The following is a 22,274-nucleotide window of genomic DNA, read 5'->3' as shown; positions in this document are numbered from 1 at the left end:
GAGAGAGCAAAAATAGGTGGTGAATTTTCTCACCAGTACCCTGCTGTACTCCTAACTAGATACAGCGCATGTTGCTCTATATCCCACCAAGTTCATTAGGAGAAAATCAGCTACTTCTCCTGGCTAATGTTAGGTGTGTGGATATAAGTGATGCTGGGTGAAGCTTGTAGTCCATGGATGGGCTGTAGCTGGCTGGAGGCAGTAAGTGAGAGAAATGGCATCCTTGTCCAAAATGAGCTTGCAGCTTTGGATGAACTCAGGATTTTTCTCTCAGATCTGAGAGACCTCTTCAGTTAATGAGTTGTTGCTCTTTTGAGTTGGAAGCTGGCTTCCTGGGTAGCATGAGGAACATCAGAGCTAGTGGGGCTTTGTCTTGGTTTAGAGGCTGCACACACTAAAGAGAAAAAGGATCTAGCTTTTTCTGTGAAGGGTGGGGTAGCAGAGCACTTCAGGCATCTGGTTTAACACTTCTGGTTTCAGAAGCATGAGATTGAGCTCCACGCTGTAGTTTGCACCAAGGGCTCAGCTGCGCACGGGTGACTCAGGCTCGGCAATGAAAGTCAGATATGCATGTTGGTCACATTATGCCCTCATGTGATTGTGGTTTCAGAAAGTTTGGGTGCCTTTAAACTCTGCTGCTACTCTGAGTCTGGGTGGACTTTTGGCATTACATCTTCCAAGGGCAAAGGAGACGTGAAGTCCTGCTTCGCTTCCTGTTCTTGGTCCAGCCTTGAACCGTGGGACCCACAGGGTGGAGGGGAGAGGAAGCAGCAGTTAAATGCATGTGGCTGAGTGCTTTTTCTGCTCGTGATGTTTTACCAGATATTGTACTGCCTATAAAGTCATGCCTCCCCCAAGGGGCCGGCAGTCTGCAGCCAGAGATGCGATGATTGGACTGTCCTCGTCTGCAGGAGCTTAGGGGTCTGTGCTTGCCATGGGATTGATTTTTTTGCTCTGGGTGCACAGGCGAAGCTGGGAGTGTGTCAGGGCTGCGCATTGTGCGGGTGCCTTTGAGTCACGGCGTCGGAGGAGGCATATGGCTGGATGCTGAGACAAAGTGCTCCTGCAGCTGGAGGGCTTCGGTGTGGCCATTTCCCCAGGTTGACTTTTCTCTGTTACCTTGCCCATGGCGTCGGTGAACCCCAAGGATGGCTAGCTGCTTGCTTGGGGGTGTCTGCGTGATTTTTAGTTAGGGGTTCGGGTTTTGTTTTTGCTGTATTTACTCTGCCTTGGCTTGAGCCTCTCCCTGTGTCGGGGAGAAGAAACAAACTCCGGGGGGTGGGGGGAACAACAAACCGAAGGGAGCCGAGCCCCGGCCGGGGCGGTCCCGGGGCACTCCCGCGGGCCCCAGCGGCGGCGGCGCGGGGAGCCGACCGCCGCGCCCGCTCCGCGCCGATCCCGCCCGGATTTTGCACGTTTCCTTTCTTTTTCCTCCTTTTTTTTCTTCCTCTCCCTTCTATTTTTTCCTCTGTTCCCCCTCTCTTCCCTCCCTCCCTAGCGTGGTTGGATCAGTCTTTTGGTATTTCCTGCTGCCGCCGCCTCCCCCTAGCAGCTGTCCGGCCGCGGCCCGCCGCTCCGCGCTTTCGTGCCGCGGGGGGAAGAGGCTCCGCGGGCCCACGCGTGTCCCCCCACCCTAGCCCGGCCCACGCGTGGCTTGGCGACGGCGATGCGGGCGGGGCGCGGCGTGCTGGAGGCGGCGCCGTGAGGGGGGCTCGGCCGCCCCGAGCAGGTAAGGCGCGCCGGGCTCCCTCTTCCCAGCCTGGGGTCGGCTGTCTCCGAGCCCTTTACCCCCAAAAAGCCACCCCCCCCCCAAAAGCCATCCTCCCCAAAATACCCTCTAAAAGCGAATACCCCCTCCCCGCTAATTCCCCCAATAAATCTATTCCACCCCCAAAAGCCAGCCCTTCTCCCTGTCCGCCGTGCAGCCGGGCTGCCTATTTTTAAGCATAACGTGGTACCCCAGAGTCATCTTATGAGCAGAGTGATTTTGGTTAGAGGCTGAGTATTGGCAGCTTCGTGAGGTAACCCTGCTGCCTCTGCCCGTGCTTTGTGCCCAGGTTGCATGCAGCAAGGGTGTTCAGTTTCTGTGTGTGCCTGTTGCAGTCTGGGGTTTGGGGCGGGAGCTGTGGGGTGTCATTCCCCCCTCACTGGCATCTCTGCATGGCAGGGTTGGATAGCCGGTGTGTGGCTGGCGTGGGGGATTGCAGGCTCTCAAGGTGACATCGTTTCTTTAGACATGGGGGCGTATCTGGTCAGTGGAACACATTTTTAATATACTTCCAGGATGGTGAGGAGATAGCTGGGAGACTACGCTGGTAATAACTGGCTGTGTGTAAGTAAGGATAGTGTAATTATCTTTCCTATTGGTACTCATACAGGCACCATACTGGAGACCATTTGCATTTATATCTAAAAACCAAGTAGACCAGAGTTTGGAAATGCTTTTAGCTTGCACTAAGTGAAGCGCGGCAGTATTCCCAGAGAAATAAATATATAAGCATGTACAACTGTCTGTTGGATCAGAAACCATGTTTTTCAAGTGCTACACAAACCTAAAGTGTTGCGGTGTGAAACAATTGTTTAACATAAGTGAGGTGGAAACTTCTTTAAGCTGTGTAGTCACCTCCTCACTTCATCCAGCTGCAGCAGCATCTTTGTTGTCAAAATATTCCTTCCCTCTCTTTGCACTGATGCATGGATAATAGTAGCAATGTCTGTACAGCAGAGAGCAGCCACTGCACTGGATGCGTCCCCAGATGCCACCTTTCCTCCTTGGCAGCAAGTTTCCAAAGAGGTGTGGGGGGTGGTGGTGGTGGGAGATAAGCCTCCAGTCACAGCCTGTGGCAGCTTACCCTTTGGGCTGCAAGTGGAGAATGGGTGTTCTCTGCAGGGCAGCTCATGGTGGGGTGATAGGTGACCCTGAGAGTATGCTCATGCCAGCCTGGCGAGGATGGCGGTGGCAGAGCTGGGCCAAGAAGGCGTGGGGGCAGCAAGGGAGTCTGGTTCAGCACCAAGGTTTACTTTGTGCCACTATTGATCAAGGCAGGGATGGCAATTCTTTGATAGAAGGGTAAAAATGTGGGCCTTAGTCCTGCCCGCAGCCTGTTTTGGTCTGAATTGGACAATGTGAACATAATGAATGATTTAATCGCAGTGCTACATGAATGCAACTGGAAGGCAGATGTACTGCTGTGATCTTTTCATGGTACTTAATTTCCATGTACTTTATGGCAATGCTGATTCATCAGGTGAGTGGGAGGGAGGCTTGTACAGGTGGTTCAGTTTCCAATACTGGATTAGGTATTTAGCAAGGTGTTTTCTTGGCTATAGCAGGGGAAAAATGGCTCTGTGTCTGATACGGTGCCGCAGTTTGGAAACTGGGATATCACTAGGAAAAGGCCATTCCTGTAATCTGCAAGATTTGTTTGAAGTCAGTGTGCTGTGTTCAGAGCAAAACTTAGACTTGACTAATTCATATTATGTTCATAGATCATAAAAATTTTAGCTAAGCTGATCTGAATTGGGTTAGACTCGCTTCATGTCCAAGGGACGTGTTATCTGCTGGAGGCAATTGTGAGATGGTCAGTGCTGCCAGTGGTGAAGGTCTGTTAGGGCTGGATCAGGGGCATATGAGAAGAAAATGGGAGTGCCCTGAAGTGTGTCAGCAGGGTCCTGCAACAGCACAGATTTGTGCTGTTTGATCTCCTGGGGGGTTTATTTGGGGAAAAAGCTGCATTAAGTGTTTCTTCTGCTGACCTCCTTGCCTTTGGAGCATTAACAGCACAGTGTTTTCTCAGCCAGAAATGCTGTTCCTCACGATTCCACTCTTCAATATGAGATGTCTCTAGCAGCACGTCGTAGGTGTTTGTGCATGCCTGCTGTGGTTACTAAGGTAAAGGAGACAGAAGCAGCAGCTCAGGGAATGAGAACAGACAATCCAAATGCCAAATACAAGTGGGTTTGGGCAAGAATGACAGTGATCTGCTATGCCAGCCTGTCTCTGTGGGGCTGGGCTTGCTTAGTGCTTGTGCAGGCGCCTGTCATTGCTGGTGTTTGTGCTGTGTTTTCCGGAGCACCAAGCTTCTGAGACTGAGCAAACTCCTCCCAGGTGCTGCTGTGTGTGGAGCTTACAGTCCTCTTTGTGGAGCAGTGTGTTTGTGGTGCATTTAATTGTACAGGGCTGTGTCTAAATCACCAGTTCTGCCCTCATCCCAGCCCCTCCCCACCACTGTGGCTCTTTCTGGCCATGAGGGAGGAAGGAGACAACCATCCTGAAAAACACCCTTTTGATAAGCAGCTGGTGAGCCTCTGTGGAGGGCTAAGGAGCAACATACATCCTGCCCAGACTTTCCTGCCTGCTGCTTTATTGTTCCAGAGGATGAGCTGCTGAGGGCTTTGTCCCGAATCCCAAGCGGTACTCTCTGCATCTGTCACACACTGTCCTGGTTTTGCAATCTCATCTTCTCATTGTACCTGCCTGCCTTCTTCATGTCTCTCCCCCAGTGGTGTTGGGTTACTCTTTAGGAGCAGTCTCCCTGCCTGCAAAATTTACTGGCCATGTGCTTTTGCTGTGATATTAATTGGACACATACATCTTAGCATAATGCATGTTTTAAGCCAGCTTTCAAATAGTAGCAGCTCTGAGATTTCTTGTTAAAATGCTCCTGTCCGTCACTACTCTGGAGGTGGTGGGAAAAAAATGAATTCACGGCTGCTTTCTCCCAAGCTTGGAATGTGAGACTAGGTAAGCCAGTAAATAGCAAAAATAATGCCTCCTGACCCAGATTATTTTATGACTGAGGGACTCAAAAGCCAAGACTGCTTCAATAATTTCCATATTTCTGAATTACTGGAATACGGTTTCAAGGTGTAGGGGTGTTGTCCTTGCATCAGGCTCTAGGTAATGTTTATGCATCTATATAATACAAAAAGATCAAGGGATTAAAGGGAAATATTCTGCAAAATAGGAAGCAGCTGATAGCAGGCTAGTAAGAGTCACCCTTAAATGGTTCCTGCCCATCACAAAAGGAGGGTGATATGAAGAGTGGAATTTTTTTTTAAGGTTAGAATAGTCCAGCTGCTTGTGTGTTGGTGGGGTTTTGGTTTTGTTTTGCTTTTTCTTGCGACCTGGATAAAAAACATGGGCATAACCCTTGTGCTCTAGTCTCAGATAGTTCTGTGTTGTGTTTGTAGAGCTACAGTTGAAGTTGTCCCATTATTTCCCTTACGCTCCTTTTGGATTGAAGGATGTATAGATGTGTAAATCAAACTCTAGATTAAAAAGGTTCTTTTCTCCTCCTTGTTTAATAAATGGCTAGGTGTACACCTAGGCTTCCTTTCTGAAATGTCATTGAGGTCTGTGCTATGGGCCAATATCAATAACCTTATCATGCTGGCAGCCTTCTTGGTGATAGGTTTTTTTTTGGATGTGTTTTGTTAAACTCCACACCGAAGTTTGACTTCTTGGGAATTGGCTGTAGGGCTGTTTGAATTTGAGTGTGTGGGCAACCCAGTTACCATTTGCATGATTATAGTATCAGTGTAAATTTAATCAACTAAAGGCAAAAGAGAAATACACATCCTTAATAAACTGGCACATGTGCAGCTATCCTTGGCAGGGAGGGAGGGGAACCCAACACTGAGTCTGCCTGCTTCATCCTGTCTAATCTGCCAGTGAACCAATCAATGTGAAATTGTACCCCCAAGGAATAATGTAATAGCTATTTTGTGTATATTCCCAAAATGGGATGTTACTGTAGCAGAGTCCCAAAGGGTATACTGTCGAAACTGATCAGCAGAGGCTAAGATAAAAGCAGACTTGCTGCTTACCTGTATAAGATGCAGAGGAGAGGCATTGAGTGATGAAATGTCTTGTTTTGTGTTGAGTGGAAAGCTTGAATGTGAACTTCGTCCTTCTGCATCCTAGCCAGCACTTTGAGCACAAAAGCAGTGTCCTGCTAGCTCTCCTTCAGTTTTCTCACTGCAAAAACATGAGATTGCTCTAAAAGGCACTTCAATTTCTATGTTAATGAAGTTTGTTCCAGGTAACTGCTTGTGTGGTGTTGCTCCTTCCCACCTTCAGTGCTGCAGGGACAGTTTGGCTTTTGTTACCTGGGTTGTTTGATGCCACTTAAGAGTGCAAAGCCTACCCTAGCGTTGCACTATTCAATTGTTTTGCTCTTTTCTCAGACTATGACAGGGAATTCTCTCATCACAGCAAAAAATTGCCATGTCCTAGTAAGGAAAGGAAGTCTGCTGCATTGCATAGAACAGGTAACTTACCATTGGTAATCTTGGCAGAATGAAAAGAACAACTTACATTTTTCTTTTTGGTATGACTTTCAGCATCAGGAGGTAATCACTTTTATGTAGTAGTGGGAGATGACTGATGCTTTTTGACACTTTTTTATCAAACATTGCACAGTTCACTTAGGGAGCTGCTGCTGGCTCATCTGTAAAATCCCTGGAAGGTGAATGTGAAATTGTCAGTGGAATTAATGCTGGGGCTGGGGAGATTATTCTGGTAAGTTCCTGGCATGGATACAAATAGATGAGATTTCTGCTTTATAAGATGAATCTTTCTGCCTTTTCCTGCTGTGTTGCTTTGAAAAGAACCTCGTGCAAGGCTGCAAGCCTGACAGTTGCTGATACAGTGAATAATTTTTTTCCTTCTTACCTTACTAAGGAAAGAAATCTGGATTTGCAGATCATTTCATGACCTTTTCTTTCAAATGTGGGTCCAGTTCAGGTCTGAGCAATATACCTTTTTTCCATAAAGTTGTAAATCCTTATTTTTGGATTATGAAGGCTTTCTGTGAATATTGAATGCACCATACAAACTACAGCACTAGTGGGCAAGGCAGTAACTTAAGCTGCCTTCCGTGGAGCTCTTTGTTATTGTCAATCTAGAGCAGGGGACAGGTGTGTTAGGCATGAAATACACAGCCTTTGCATTTTTAACTTGGTTTAAAAATTTCTTCTTTCCATTTTAATGGAGGTTAATTTGGCCCAACCTCCTTGTCTTGCTCTGCCTTTAACATTCCTCTCTGAAGAGGAGATGTAATCTGAAAAGAAAGGATATAAATGGAATTTTTTGTTTGTTTGCTTTAATCAGGTTCAGTGGATGCAAACCAGGCCCCATGTTTTTTTGACTGGTGATCCACCCAGGCCTGTAATGACTCTGCTGTTACCACCTGAATTTCTTTCTGGACTCCAGGTCACGGGAGGCACATTGGTATACCTGCACTCGCTTATTCATACATCTATGCATTGCAGTAGATTTGGGGAGCTTTAGTTGTGGACAGGGCTGGAGGCTGTGTAAACCAAGCCCAGACTGTCGGGCATCTAACCCAGTTTTTTCCAAGCTGGTATTCAAGTTCTAGCTTGTGGAAACCCTCGGTGTAGGTGCTGAAAGCTCTCTTTTCCAAGAGGGTGAGGTGTGAAAAGAAGCTGGGAGGATCGTCTAGCCATGGGTGTATCTGAGAAGTGTGGTGTAGGGTCTTCTGTTCCCGAGTGCCCCGAGAAGGCCTGTGGCCAGGGTGTGTTAGCATCAGCTTCCCATGCCTTTTTCACCTTCTCTTATATCTGCCTGGATTACACGTTCCTTGGTATCGAGATCTATCTTTTATCGTAAGTTCCTACAATGTCTAGTGCAATGTGGCCTTGGCTTCTGCTGGGCTGTTCTGTAATGTAAATAACAATAATCCCATTGTGTAAGCAAGATACTGAATAACTCCTCTAAGAGAGCGGGTGCAACAGTGCCAGTTTTATTCTCTTCTCCGAACAGGTGCATCCTCATGAGGAAATAAAAGGTAGGTAGAGACCAAGTGAGAAACATTGAGCAATGACTGACTCAGAAGCAATTTAACCACAATAATCCCTATAGTGCTAAAGATTCCTTTTCCCGGAAATGCACAATATGCTGCTCTCTGCTATAAAGCTGTCGTCAACTGACGTCACTGCGTTAATATAAGCCTTCCTGTTATCCAGAAGATGCATAGTTAACAGAAAACAGTTCTAGTGCCGGCTGCTAATTATTGCTAATGTTCTCCCAGTTGTAGAACAACATAATAAAGATATTGCCTGCTTAATATTTTATTCCTAATGGCTGCTATGCTTACATTGTGTTAAAAATAATGCTTCTAATGCTTCAGGTATTACCAAGCCAGCGTTTGACTTATTCATGAGAACATAGAATGACCATTTATGAAGAGCATCTCTTGTAGATGCTTTGTCTTTTTTTTTTCTGCTGAGTAGCAGTGTAAAAATTAATTGCTTTAAACAGACTGACCTTCTAGAAAAGATTTTCTTTTCTTTTTGGGTTTTTCACATCCTTCCATGGTACAGATGTCAATAGGCAACAAATCTGTCTGCACTTGGCCCTCACAAACGAAAACACTTTGGCTGCAATGGGATTGCTTTAAATAGGGACTTGTTTGTGTGAGTCAGTTTGCAGAACTGGATCTTCCAAGCTTTTACCATCTATCACCATATATTTATTAGGCGGCATGTAAACGCACATAGCTTCTTACCTTATTTCCTCCTGGCCTCTGTAGTTGGATCTCCTCTGTTGTATTTGACATGCTGAACCTCTTGATGTCTGTGTGTTTTCCCATTGACTTCACAATAGCCCAGCGCTTTTTGTCCTGTGTGTGTCTCTGAGAAATCACATTAACAATACATTGCAAGCCAGAGAGAACTTTCGCTGAAAGCACACAAAGGCAATCATTTGCCTTGTTATTTTGCAAAATGCAAATTTTTCCTCATATAAAAAAGGGAAACTTCATTGAGGTGAATGAAAGGGAAGAGGGAATTGGTGCTCAAGCACTGTCTCTGCAACGCGAAAGGGACATTGTGCTATCGCTAAAGAGATTCTCCTGTTTTACCTTGGAGATGTGGTATTGAATTTGGAAATAGAATTTGAACAATTTTCAGCTGAACCTATCACTTTTCTGCTCGCTGAATAGATATGAACTCTTATTGTTTAATACCTAGATTCACTTTTAACTAATAGAGTTTCATAGAGGTAAGATAATAGCTCTGAAAAGTAAGACTTTTTTCTAGACACTATTTAATTTGCCATAATTATATTAAGTGCTAAACTGAAAGGAATTTTTCTAGTTAAGATGAGGATAATGAATAGTTGTGCATTATTACCATAGCCATGATGGGAGAAGAAAGAAAATATTTAGGTTTTGCCCTAAACAGAAAGAAAATCTGCATCAATGTGGTCCTTAATAATTTAGTTTCCCCTCTCTGTTGCTGACTCCCAGGTTTTGCTAGAAGAGCTTTCTGCCCTTTGCACCTCAGGGACGCAGCAGTTTTTGAAAGGAAACAGCAGGGACTCCAAGTGAAAATGGCTGTGGAAATAGAGTGAAGAAGCAGACTGCACCTTCAAGCCAAGCCTGGAGCTACCTAAGCAGAGGCGCTGCATGGAAAATGGTATTGCAGGAGTCAGTTCTGAAGGCACTGGATCGCAGCATGGCTCCCCAGAGGCTCTGCTCCCTCTGTGCTGTGCTTTGTCCATGCTGCACAGCAAGGTGTAATTTGTTGCTGTTTTCTGCTTGAGGCAAGTTGCAACTGCTCAGGTTTGTGGGCTGGCTGGGCTGGTTGAGTGGGTGCACCACCAGCTCACTGTGCCATCCACTGGCACCTGCCTCTGCTGCTCTTCCCTGGCTGGAGCTGCGAGCAGCTTGCGCAGACGGTTGCTTTCCTCTGGCTCCATTGTTTGTGCAGAGCTGTGTATCCTATGTGAAAACTCACCAGCTCTTTGTTTTGGCATGTTTGGTGCAAATGAGAATGGCATCTTTATGCCTTTAATGTGGACTTGCTCTAAGCACACCATGACTTTCCATGTGGATGAAAGTGATTTATTTGGGACAGGATTTCAGTGGGTCTTCAGAAGTTGAAACTGTCAAGGGGAGACCAAAGTGTTTTCCCTCATTTATTTACCTCTGTACCCTGGGGTCCAAGACACAACTTCTCTGCGGGTTCCCTCCACTGGCTTCTCTTGCTGTCTTGCTAGGACTGCTGCCAAGCTGACCCACAGGGACTTGTCCTATACGAGCATCTGTCTTCTGGGAATTGTAGTGGGGCTGTTCTCTTAGCTCTTAAAGCCTATCAAGAGTGTGCGTGATTGTACTTGACACTTGTGATCTGGGCTGGATGTGAATCCCTGGAGAAAGGCAGTGTGTGAATTACAGAATCTCTTTAGCATTCCAGTCCCCTGCCTAAAAAGCATTAAGCAATATGGGGCTTTTTGCTTGATTAAATAGAGGGTTTGTATCAACCTCACTTGAACTTCAGAAACCTGAGTATTTTGAGCACTAGAACTTCATACCTTTGTCCAAATTCCTTGGACTGCAATATGGGAGACTTACACCAACATAAGCAGTGTCTGCTTCTAGGTGGGTCAGTAATGTTCCCGATAAGTGTTCTGTTTTCTTCTCTCTCTCCTCCCCTCCCCTAGTAATTTGGTACTTCTGGATTCAGACTGCTTGAGGCAATAAAAGTAGGATAATTTTGTGGTTAAGGCATTTGGCTTTGGATTCAGGAGATCAGTGTTATTTCCTGCTTCCATCGCAGGCCTTGTGTAGCTGTGGGGAGATTGCTTGTACCCCTGTGCCTCTGTCTGTACCGGAAAAATAATGAACAGAAAGTAAGTTTTGGGGCTGGGTTTTTATTTGTTTTCCTGTGCTGCTGGCCTACAAGACTCTCAGGAGCACAGGGAGAGGGTCTGATCTCTTCTCTGGGTTATTTGGCTTTGTCTACCTGCCCTGTCCCAGCTGGAGCATGCCTGTTTACTCTCTGGATAAAGCTAGTGGGAAATCTTCAGGCCCATCTTTTTTTTTTTCACTGCCAGTTTTTTGTCATGCTCTTTGCTTTCATTTAATGTCAAAATTAAAGGGTGAGTTAAATAATGTAGCTCTTAATGTTTTGAAAATGAGCTGAGCTACACGCATAGACGGTGCCCGCAGGAAGCCTTGAATTACACCGTAGCACTTTTAATGGGCAGTCCTACTGTGCTTTAAGCTGTTGGCTCAGTGAGTCTATCTTAGATGAGCTACAGATGAGACTCCCAGTACTGTAGATGTATGTACCTTTTAGTTTTGAGTACCAGAAAATGAAGCAGCATATGAAATAATAAAAAGGTTTGCTTTAATGACTTCAATAAAATAATTATTTCTTCAGGCTGATTTGGAAATGGACCTTAGAAGAATTAAGTGGAGAATAAATGCAGTGTTTAGGGGCTAGAAATATTTAACAAGCAACACAAGCCACCTGTTGCAGCCTGCCCTGCTGCTGGCTTACTGTGCAGTGAGGTATACCACTCGGGCAGCTGGGAGAAAGACTCCGCAACACCTGAGATGGTGACCTTGTAAGGTGCTTATCAGGTAAGTAAGTAGGCTCAGGTAGGTAGTCTGGAGTTTGCTTTTTGGATGATTCAGGTTTTCTTTGCATCCGGGAATTTAAAGCCAGAAATATCATCCTATTTATCTCATTTGACTTTGCATCTGCAAGCCACAGGATTTCAGCCTGGGATTCTTACCTCATGTCTGGTAGCTTCTGGTTGAATTACAGCATGTATCTTAGGCATGCAGTGCATTTTAATTTTTGTTAGTGACTCTTTTGTGCTCATCAGCAATGTGTGCAAAGGGTAGATATCTTTACAAAAAAAGATGTGTACTTTCTGTCTGATCTGTCTTTTTTTCTAGCCTCACTTTTCCAGCTTTTTGACATCTTTTCCCTCTAAGTAATTGCAGTCTATGATCAGGTGATGCTTTAAGTGTCTTTGATTAGTTAAGTAGGTTGAACACCTTAAATATCTCATTGTAGTTAATTTAAGACCTGGAGACAGCCTTGTGGTTTTTTGCTGGGTTCGTTCCAATTTTTCATGATGCTGTATTTCAGGTAAAGATAAAGATGGCATGTGTTATGCCAGCAGTGATCTTGCAGCTGCCATGTACAGAAGTAGGACTGCATTCTGGCTCATGATTTTTTTGGTTCCTTCCCCCCTTTTCCAGGCTTCCAGGAATTGAGCAAGCTCTCTTCACCCACGGTATTGCACTTGGCATTCAGACTCTGGTTATCCATAATTCTTTATAAATCAGAGCTGTTTTGGAAAACTAAGGTGTGTGTCCGGACAGAGAGGAGGGAGCGTTTTGGTCTGGTATGTGGCAGCACGAGGTTATTTATCATACTTGGTGCTCTTTGCACTTTAATAATCTGCTGACACTTTGCCAGTAATAAAAAAGCTAAAGGGAAAAAGTTACTTCCTACAAATCATGGCATTTGGTTGTTCTTATTTTATTAAACAGAGCATGGTTTCCTTGCAACAAAATTTCAGCCATCCACAGCTTAGCAAAAGATTAATTACCAGCTAGTATAAATGTATAAAAATAAGAGCAGGTCCCCCAAGCATCATTTATATGCTGCTGGCCCCTGTTCCAGTGATTTGTCCTGTCCTGAAGCAAGATATAGGAAAGATGCAATGGGGAAGTGGCCTTGAGCACTGAATACAGTAGTGAGAAGAAATGATCAGAAGTTGATACTTGGAAAGTGAGACATTAAGTTGATTTAAAAGGCTGCTAGAGTCATCCTTGCACTCAGGTTCACAAGGTTTTATATATTAATAATTTTCAGCAATGGTTTTCCATGTTACTTACCAATAATCCTCTGTTATGTCCAAAGTACAGTAACTCAGCGAAATACAACATTGCATCCTTTATTTTTCTTTGCTTCCAAACTTCCCTATTGATTTTTGTCTCTGAGATGCCTGAGTTTAAAACTACAGTGCTGTTTTTCTTGTAACCCCAATGGCTCTTACCTATACAAAAATCATACTGCTGGAGGCAAGGCTGTGGCTTAACTATAACAGTAGTTGTTGGGCAGTGGAGGAGCAACAGCAGTCAAGTTGAAGGTGCTGTAACACTGGCCATGATCAGGGGCTTGGGTAGGTGCATGGAAGCCTGAAGGGAATGGTGCTGGCTCCTCACAGGGTTACTGTTTGTGAGGGCAGCAGGCACTTGTGGCAGGTTGATGAATATTAGTACTGTGAATTTGGGTGGTTTGCTACTTTGCACAAAGGGGCAGCACAGCTGGTGTGTTTATGTGAAAGGAAATGAACAGAAGTGTCTTGCAGGGGATGGCTTGTTTCTCTTGTAGCGGGGCATTTGCTGCTACCCCTCCTTAAAGTGTCTTTGTAGATATCTAAGAATGCGTGCCTAGAAAGCTGAATGATAACAGTTATGGGTGGTATGGTGGACAGGAATTGTGTGCTGCAGTTCTTATTGCCAAACCACCCTCAAAATGAATTTGAATGTAACTTTCAAAGAGCGAGTGTTGAACAGTCTGGGGGAAATGGCATGTGCAGTATCTGGCTAAGTGAGCCAGGTTTTTTAGCATTTTACAGTGTCATTACATGTAAGTCCAGTGGGCAGAAGCTGCCTGTTTAGCTGCCCGAGAATTCAATATTGCTATTAATTGGTGTTGGAACCAAGCCAGATCAACTTGAAATGGATTAATTTTAAAAAGTGCTGGTTTGCCATTTTAATTACTTCAGCCAAAGCACTCTTGGGCAACTCAGTGGGTTTCACTTTTTTTACAGACTATTGTATGTGTTGGGATTCTGCACATATTGGTCCTGGCAGCAGCTGCTGCGTTATAAATTGCTGAAATGTGCTGGAGCTGGAGTGAGCTGCTGGCTGTGTGAGGGCTGAAGGAGCATTCCCAGCTTCCTGCTGTCCTAAGGGATATGGGGAGTCACATTCATGCCTGCTTTTCTAGCCTTTTATATTTAAGTGTTTTAAAAACTTAATGTGCTTGTGCAGTATATCAGTGTGTTTCTGTACTTGCTTTCTACCAAACATGCTGTTCTTCACCCAGCAAATGTGTGCAGGGTACCTAAACAGACTTAGAAAATCCCTAAGGGCTTGCATTTAGCACACAAAGTACAAAAATATTGAGCTTTACCTTTAAAGTATCTTTTTCTTAGGATGACTTACCTCTGGAGGTCATTCTTTCCTCTCTAAGATAATTTCTGCTGTAAGAAAGGATGCAGAAGGTTTCCCCTGTGAAAGCATCCAGCATTGCTCTGTTTGGGTTTGTGTGCTGGTCATCCTGCTCTCTGGAGTACTCTCACAAAATACACTCATTTCCACTCCTAAATTCTTTGTTTAGCCAGTCCTGTCTTTAGGCAGGCTAAGAGATAAAGGTGGAAGCTTTTGAATGAGCCAGGAGAAATGGTCCTAACTTCAGGAAGGTTGGAGCTGAACAGGAAGGGAGCAGGTGGGCAGGATGCTCTGGGGCAAACACATTGCATAATGCTGGCGCCTGTGTACACACGGAAGTGGTATCTTTTACGAGTCTGACTGATGTTACATTTCTTCTTAATCAGATACCAGTGTTATCTCATCCTGGGAATTTCTGTGGCTTGTCTCCACCCCATCTTAAAATTGTACTTAATAAGCAGCTTCTGGAAAATGGGGAAAAAAGTATGTCATTGCCCACCACTCTGTTTTCATTCACAGCTGACTTACTGGGCCTTTTCTTGATATTTTCACTAGGTCTTTGTAGACTTTGGATGGATTCCTAACAAAGACGTTTATGAGGCTGTGTTTTTTTCATCAGTGTAATTCAAGGAAATGTCTTCCACTTCTCCTATTTAAAAACTAATAAATCAGGCAGTTATGCAAATATCAGAAGCTATCTCAAGAACAGAAAGATGGAGCCAAGGATAGGAAGGCAGGGTAACACCAGAGCATTTGAAACACTTTTGTTTTCATTCAGATATTTTTAGAAAATGGTGATTTTCTTTTTTTCCCTTTATGTGAGTTGATGTGTTGTGTTAGTGCTAGAAGCTGCCAGTATAGATGTCTGTCCCAGGGAAAAAATACCAATTGACATTGAATACATTCCAGGGACTGCTGGATAAAATGTTAAAGAAACATAAGGAATGCTTCAGCAGCTCTCCTTATTAGTAGTAATAAAATCCAGATTAAAAATTGTGGCCCCAGTTAAATCAAGGTTTAATGAGACTTGCAGTAGTCCAGAGCTTTTGCTTTGTTTCCACAGCTATCTTGCCATTTCAGACACCCCACTCAGACAGACACATATATTACTTGCTTATGTTTGGCGCAGTCCTTCCCAGGAGAGGTGGTATAAATACTTTCAAAGAAAACGATAAATTGTTTCTAATCTCTCCTTAGGTTAAAATGGAGTTTTTGCTTCTATATACCCTTGTAGGCCCTGATCTAAATCCCACTGGAATAATCCTGGGAAAGGGAGGACACAAATGATGGGAACAAGAAGCAAATCAAGCCCATGGGTTGTACTTGTGGCTTGAATATGTAAAGGAATTATCTTTGGATACATTTGGACTTTAATTGTGGTCTTACTTTCTCTAAGCCATGCATGTTTCACAGACTGACAGTGTGATGCAATGGACCTGTGGAATGTTGGGCACCTGCCATGTTTATAGGGGCAAGCAGGAAGTGCCCTTTACCAGGTGTTTATGAATTTTCCAGTGTGTATGACTGCAGCTGCTCTAGAAGTGTAAAATAATGCAAAACGTGTGTGTTTAAAAAAAAAATAAAAAAATACCGTGGCAGAGAACAGCTGGTATAGGAATAGAAATCACTGTAGATAAATCAGGTTGGCACCGAAATGATTGTGGGCCCTAATCAGACCATGTTACCATTTTGTCTTCAGTGGACAAAGTCAGGGAAGATTTCATTGTGTGATGGCTAAAATTTTCCCCAGCTCCTTCCCTTCCTCTTACAGCTGTCTCGGTTCATCTGAAAGAATGTTTGGCATGTTACACTACTGTTGAGATTTGATATTGCAGTAGTGTCCCAAAGTCCTTATTCTTGATCAGGGCAAGATGCTGCTCGAGCATATCCCAGTAGTAGAGGACACTAATAAACTGGATGGAGAGCTAGAGCATTGATGTGGATGAGCATGGCTGCTGAAGAGCTCCCCAGAAGTGAGAGCAGTTACAGCTAGGTGTGAGGGCAGAGACAGGCTCTATTTCTGTAATTACAAAGGCTGGTGTTTTAATTGCTACTACTTGCTTCAGAAGTGTGCCCGAAATTAAGAAGGTGTGCTGCAATAGCAGCATTTAACAACTTTGTCATCTGCTTTCTTTTTAATTGATCTGGACTGTGATTTACCAGGGGAAGTTTCCTGAGCTGTGTAAATACCTTGAAAGGGTGTGGGCACTGGGTCCCTAACTCTCCTGGTGGTGATTTGATATTTCCCCTAAGCCAGGGTAATTGTGCTGCTCTGCACACCTGGTTGTGCAAGTACCCTGTGTCCTATGTGTAAAATCCAAAGACTGTTTGAGCTGATCTGAGGGAAAGCTGTCCCACCTCTTTTCTGTCACATAAACCAAGGGATGTCCCTGGAGGCCACGATTGCTGGGTGCAAGGCAAGAGGAGGGAGTGTGCAGCTGGAGGGACAGGGGGAAGCCTGCATTTGAGCAGTTAGGTAAGTCACTGAACTGCAGCCCTTTGAAAATTGCTGGTGGGAGAGTGGGCAAAACTGCTCTATTTCAGAGTTTCTAGCTATTCTTCAAAGCTTTTTTCCAAATTTAAATGAGACAGAGACCAATTCAAGGCTGGAGAGACAGACTGCATACAACTAGATGCTCAAAATTAAAGCTCTAGTATGCAGGTATAGTCAAAATATCTGGGACAGTGCTTCTCAAAGTACTTTGCTCATTCATTTGTTAGGGATAATAGTAAATATTCAGGACAGTATTGTCAGTGTTGGAGATCCTGAAGTTGTAAGAATTTGTGAAGTTCAGTTTAAAAATAGAAGCTACAAGAAGGAGAGGGCTTAAGGAGCCCTCTTTACTGTTAATTTTTTAAAATTCGAACTTATGTTCCATGCACACTTCCAAGCTTTTCTCTTCAACCAGAAAAGGTTTTTTCATGTTTTACAAACAAACATTTTTTCAAAGCAGTCCCCTGTGGTTTAAAAGGAAAAAAAATACTGTGAGATTGATTATAAAATGACAAATTGCAGCAGCCCTAGTTAAAACACAAAATAGGCCAACATCTCTAGTACCCTTGTTTACACTCCTGAAACCGTTCAAATTTATGAATAGTAGCTTTAGTGCCATTTGCTCAGTTGGAGAACAAAATATATTGGGCTTAACTCCAAGATGATACTATGGATGGGCCATAGGCCTCTCTGTTGGCATGTAAACTGTGTGAATATGTGCAGATAAGAGCATGAATATAGATTTGTCCATAGGGGGTGGTCAATACCACACACTTACTTGTAGTCTGGAAGTGAGGTAGCTCTGTGTGCCAGGTAGTCCTCCTGGGCTGCTGCTTGTCCTTTCTCAGGAGGTAGGGTACATAGCAGCGTGCGTAACTGTGTCTGGTACGTGGCGCAGCATGTTTGCAGGTGTCTTTTATACAGTGCTATGCCTTGCTTTGTTCGCTTAATAAAATTGGCAGTCTTTACTCAGGATAACACTCTTGCCAATTGATGTGGTGGTAATTAAAGTCACTGTTACACGTTATGTACTCACTATTGCACATTATGTCTTCATTGGAGGAAGAAGGGAAAATAGGAGAGGGAACACTAGCTTTGAAGAAGAGGAGTGGTTGTGCTAATTTTCTTGGATGAGTTGTTCAGTGACAGTTAATCCATGTGAGTGAAAACTAGTCCTCTGATGCTGTGCCAAGGTCAGGAATTTGAGCTCTGTTTGGAGAGTGAAAGTTAGTCCTGCAGATTAAAGCTCCTTGGAAGAGAACTTCTTTATTGCATAAATTGAAGCAGAGCTTTTCCAGCTCTGTAATCTGCATAATCTTATCCCCTTGATGTCCAGAGAAAGACCATGGCAGAGTAGCGCTGACTCCCTCATATGAAGTGTTGAGCAGTGCAGGGATGTAATGCAGTGCATTTGTGAAACTCGTTGTAGTCTGAGTATGCCCACATGCAGGCGTATGCACACAGGCTGCCAAAGGAGTGTGCGCCTGATTTTGTGGGAGAACTACTACAACAAAAATACATTATCCTTTGCTTCTGTGGTGACAATAGAGCTCTACTGATTTATTACACCTGGAGCTCCTGCTCAGTATGCTGCTACATTTTACTAGGTGTAAAATGGTCAAGTTCAGAAAGGTGACTGACTTTATTTTGTCCATGTTTTCTTGTTTTGCCGATAGGATTGAGGCAGCATTTGATACGTTGGAGGCTGAGCTACATTTGCAATACAGTTCTCCTAGCAGCTGGTAATTTGGGGCATCTGGTTCATCTATATGAATCACTCCGTGCAGAACAAGGTCATTTTCCTCTCTGTCTCTGCCTTCTATCTAACCAGACACCATCTTGTAGATATTTTGTTCAATATCTGTGGAAGTAATTTTCAGTTCACTTCATATTTGGGTTATACATGTCTGTCCATGTCCCCCTGTTGCCCTGTTGTGCCCTCCCTTCCCCATTATTGGTACATAGATTATATAGGCTATCCAGAAATTGATATTTCACTTTAGCCTCTGAAAAATAATGCTATAAATTTCATGATAGACTGTAGTCTGTAGGACACGTGGTCTGTGATGCTAACCAAGGAGAGATGCCCCTTTATTTCATTACGTTAGCCTTGCTGGTACGTAATCACACCCACTTTAGTATGTACTAGTACTGTGTATTTTAATAGCAGAGTATAAAGACAGTACTTCCTGTATATAACTTTTTTAATATAGTCACTTTGTATAAATAGTACTGCTCTTATGCACAAATTGCTGTGAGTTCACTTGCCTGTACAGATAAGTATGTAAGGTCCTGGATGTGGAATCTCATTTACTCCATTATCTACTTACATTGGTGTGCTTGAAGGAGAAAGACCTCAGTATATAAAATGCCATCATATAGTTTGCACTTGCCTCCCCTACAAAGTGTGTGTATAGAATGGAACTGATGGCCTTAAATATTGTTACCTCCAAGCATTAAGGGCTTGTTCTCTGCAAAGAACAAGTTGGATAGATTGGTCCTTGAAATATGAAGTGTTGTTGGAGTTCAGCTCCTTCAGTACTTCTAGTGCAGTGTGAAAGCAAACACTGAGGCCCTGAATTCTTTTGTAAAACAGGATTGCTGTGTTCCAGGCAGCCCTGCCGGCGGGTGCTTCCACCAGCCCCAGGGTCACCCGCCCTTTGCAGCATGGGTGCTCTGGCTGCCAGGCTCTTCTTTCCTCTGCTCTTCCCTGCACTCTCCAGTGCAGCCTGATAAATTAGTTCTTCCAATTTAATTTGTTGTGGAAGGTGGCTCCCAGCAGCTTCTCTCCTTATTGCTGATCCATCCAGGGGAAGTCACTACCACTTGACTCCTTTCTAACCTATCTGTAAGTAATTTTTATTGTCTCTGGGGCCTTTTTTCCTTGCATGTTTGGGATGATAGCCCCTTCTGTCACTGAGGCACTGTAAGCTTAATTAATATGTACCAAATACACTGGAAAAACCTGAAGGGCTGTATTTGGTAAGGGGCAAAATAGTGCTGTCAAACAGTAGGATTTTGCAAGTGGAAATATCCCACTGCTCACATAATTGAAAGCAGGCTTCTCCAGAGAGTCTCACTTGCGTGGGGATCTGCCAGTGCTGCAGAGCCCTAAGTACAGATACACCCTGTAATTGCATAAATGCAGAATGAATCTAAGGGGGGACAATGTCTATTAAAGTTGTATTTTGGAAGGTAGGATTGTTGTTATGGTTTTGAGGTTTGGGGCTTTTTTTAACTTTGAACAGAAAAGCCAACATTGCTCTGAGAAGGCTGTGTGAGCATCCCTGGGACGGGATGAGGCTTAGGACTCCCTTTGCTGCTACTGAACATGAGTGCTCACACTGCAAAAAGCACCAGTGTCGGGTGGCATGCACCAAGGCCAACTGGGCAGAAGGGCAATGCAAATCAGATAAAGCAGGTTCTTGAACAGATTGAGCTTTATACTTTACTAAATCAGAACATAAATGTCAAATTCCTTACAAATACCAGGCAGTGTGCAGCTGCATTGGGCTAGCATAGCTGCTCTGGTCTGCTGGGTGGGAGAGCAGGGTCGAGCTGTTCCCCCACAAGCCAGAAATATGGTGGTTGTTTCTCAAAAGCAATTATCCACATTTCCCCCCATCCTGAGGCGATGGGTCACCTCTTTCTTAGCATGGTGAAGAATGTGTCCACTCAGCGCTGGGGGGAAATCCTGGAATAGTCCAGAAGTGCCAAGCATGAAAACACAATACCAGCATTGGCAAATAGGCATGAATAGCTTCAGAGTGCTGTAATGTGGGCTGCAAATTGCAAGGCTGACTCCTTAGAAAGACCACAGATACGTCACTTTGAAATGTCAAGCCTTTGTCACCGAAAATAGTCTTTTGTCTTCTTTTTCCATGCGTGATACATGGAATTTTTCGTTCTTTTTTTGCTTTGTGTCATACAGTATAACTGGAAAAGAGTCTGGGCAGTTCACACAAAGCTCAGCTGGGAAGAAAAGCTCCTTCCTAGTTGCTCACTGACCAAAGACATGCAAGTGCAGTTGAGTTGTGGCTGAGGCAGGCAACTCTTGAGGCAGCTCTTGGGACTCCTGGTAGAGTGTTATGATGCTCTTGCCTCTGACCACTACAATGCTGTATATGTAGGGTCTAGGACAGCCACTACTGAGCAGTTACCTCTGAAGCCCAAAACCTAAATTCCCCTTTTTGTTGGTTTGAGTTGTGGCCCAGGCTGTCACATTTGCATTTTCAATGACTGGACTGGGAGAGTGGGCTTTCTGTCTCCAGCTGACCTGCACAAATCGGGCATGTATGGATCCTGTGCAAAAACACAGTATGTGGTGTTAGCAAGAAAGAGCTGTGATTCCCACTCAGGATCTCAGCTCTGGTGATTTTCTGAGTCTCTGTTAGATGAGGCATGGTCCATGTATGAGTTACAAGTCCCAGAAAGGAAAGAAAAACAAGTCTCTATTTTTACACATGTGTACCACTAGAATTATAGCATGTACTGAAGTGTAGTATGCCTAAGTAAACGTCTTAAGGTTTCATCTGGTTTTGAGGGTGAGGGGTGTTCTGTGCATGGTGCAGTGGGAGGAGATTCAGGGTGTTGCCAGTAGCATTTTTGTTGAGATAAGTGTTGTGCTTTGCAGATACAGTCTCCACCTGTGGAGTAACCTCTGCTTCCTGTGCTCTATTTCATGTTGTGAAGCAGTCCTGGAGTATGCAAATTGGGATACCTTCAGATGAAACTAAGTTGTGGTCCAACTGCTTGTGATAACCAGAAGAGATACTCCAGAGTAAAACCTGTACTGTAACTTGATTCTCTAATCTGGATTCATCTGCAGTCTTGGTAATTACAGTTTATGAGTTTGGATCTTCATGTTTGTGAAAGACATCAGCTTCATCAGCAGTCCTGGAGAAATCAGCCCAGTGTTGAAGTCATTGGCCCATGTGTTTTGTGGGAGCCTGGAGGAGACAGGTTGTCTGAGGGCCTTTCCACAAGTGTGGTGGAAGATTAATAGGGTTGAAGTACGGTGGATTATCACATTGCTCCTAAGTTTGGCCCCAGCAGAGTGGGACATATTTTTAATGACACTGATGAGGTTGAGTTCTGACCAACAAATGTCAGAGCTCAGTTTTGTTCCCATGGGTCTTCTGTGCCCCAGGGCAAACTTGGAGGGCTTTTAACCTTCTCAAATCTGGAGTTCAATATTTGTGCTTTTTCTTGTAGCTAACACCTAAGTTTGTAGGAGGCAGCACTCTTGTGCTGTTTCAGTGTAATTATTACTGACAAATATCGCAGAGGAAACACAGGGTACTAAAAATTATCTTGGCAGCAAAGTACATGAAGAACAAATATTAATTTGTAAATTCAATCTCTAAATATGCTTTTTTCCTTTCAAATTTGGAATCTTTCCTATTTCAGTTAATTTCAAGTAAGAAAGGGTGGGTTGATGAGGGTTTAGTTTTTTGGTTTTGTTCTTATCTCACGATTCTTCTGCTCTCCTGGGTTAGCTTCATACGCACAAGTTCCTTCTGTGGAAGGAGGTGTACAAACCCAACCACCTCTACCCTCCACTTTTTTTTAAGGTATAAACATAAATGATTCTTCCCCCTTTACTGGGAGGCAGGGCGAGAGCACTGTGTAACTCTCCAAGTGAGTGGCAGAGGGAAGTGGATGTGTCACTGTTAATGGCAGGCTATTCAGTACTGAAGGACACACAGGAGTGGCTTTTTCTGAGCAAGTTTGCAGTGCCCTTCTCAGAAATGTCATATGAGTCCCCTTTT

At 44.1% G+C, this 22,274-nt stretch overlaps 1 protein-coding gene across 4 annotated transcripts in view; it reads left to right on the top strand.

The window, feature by feature from the left end:
* Positions 1-756: 756 nt before the first annotated feature.
* The window catches only part of OSBPL5 (oxysterol binding protein like 5), a 141,586-nt gene continuing 120,068 nt past the window's right edge, over positions 757-22,274 (top strand). For 2 of the 4 annotated variants that reach the window (XM_075094598.1, XM_075094593.1), the window contains exon 1: positions 9,273-9,441. In XM_075094598.1, coding sequence (XP_074950699.1) covers positions 9,439-9,441 — 3 coding nt within the window. In that variant the 5' untranslated portion in view covers positions 9,273-9,438. Of the gene's footprint in view, positions 1,101-1,598; positions 1,730-9,272; positions 9,442-22,274 lie in introns of those variants that run through there. The other 2 variants (XM_075094595.1, XM_075094594.1) reach the window with 2 other exon arrangements.

Source organism: Phalacrocorax aristotelis, chromosome 5, assembly GCF_949628215.1.
Source record: "Phalacrocorax aristotelis chromosome 5, bGulAri2.1, whole genome shotgun sequence".
NCBI classification, from domain to species: domain Eukaryota; kingdom Metazoa; phylum Chordata; class Aves; order Suliformes; family Phalacrocoracidae; genus Phalacrocorax; species Phalacrocorax aristotelis.
This window is presented reverse-complemented; position numbering and strand designations above follow the sequence as displayed.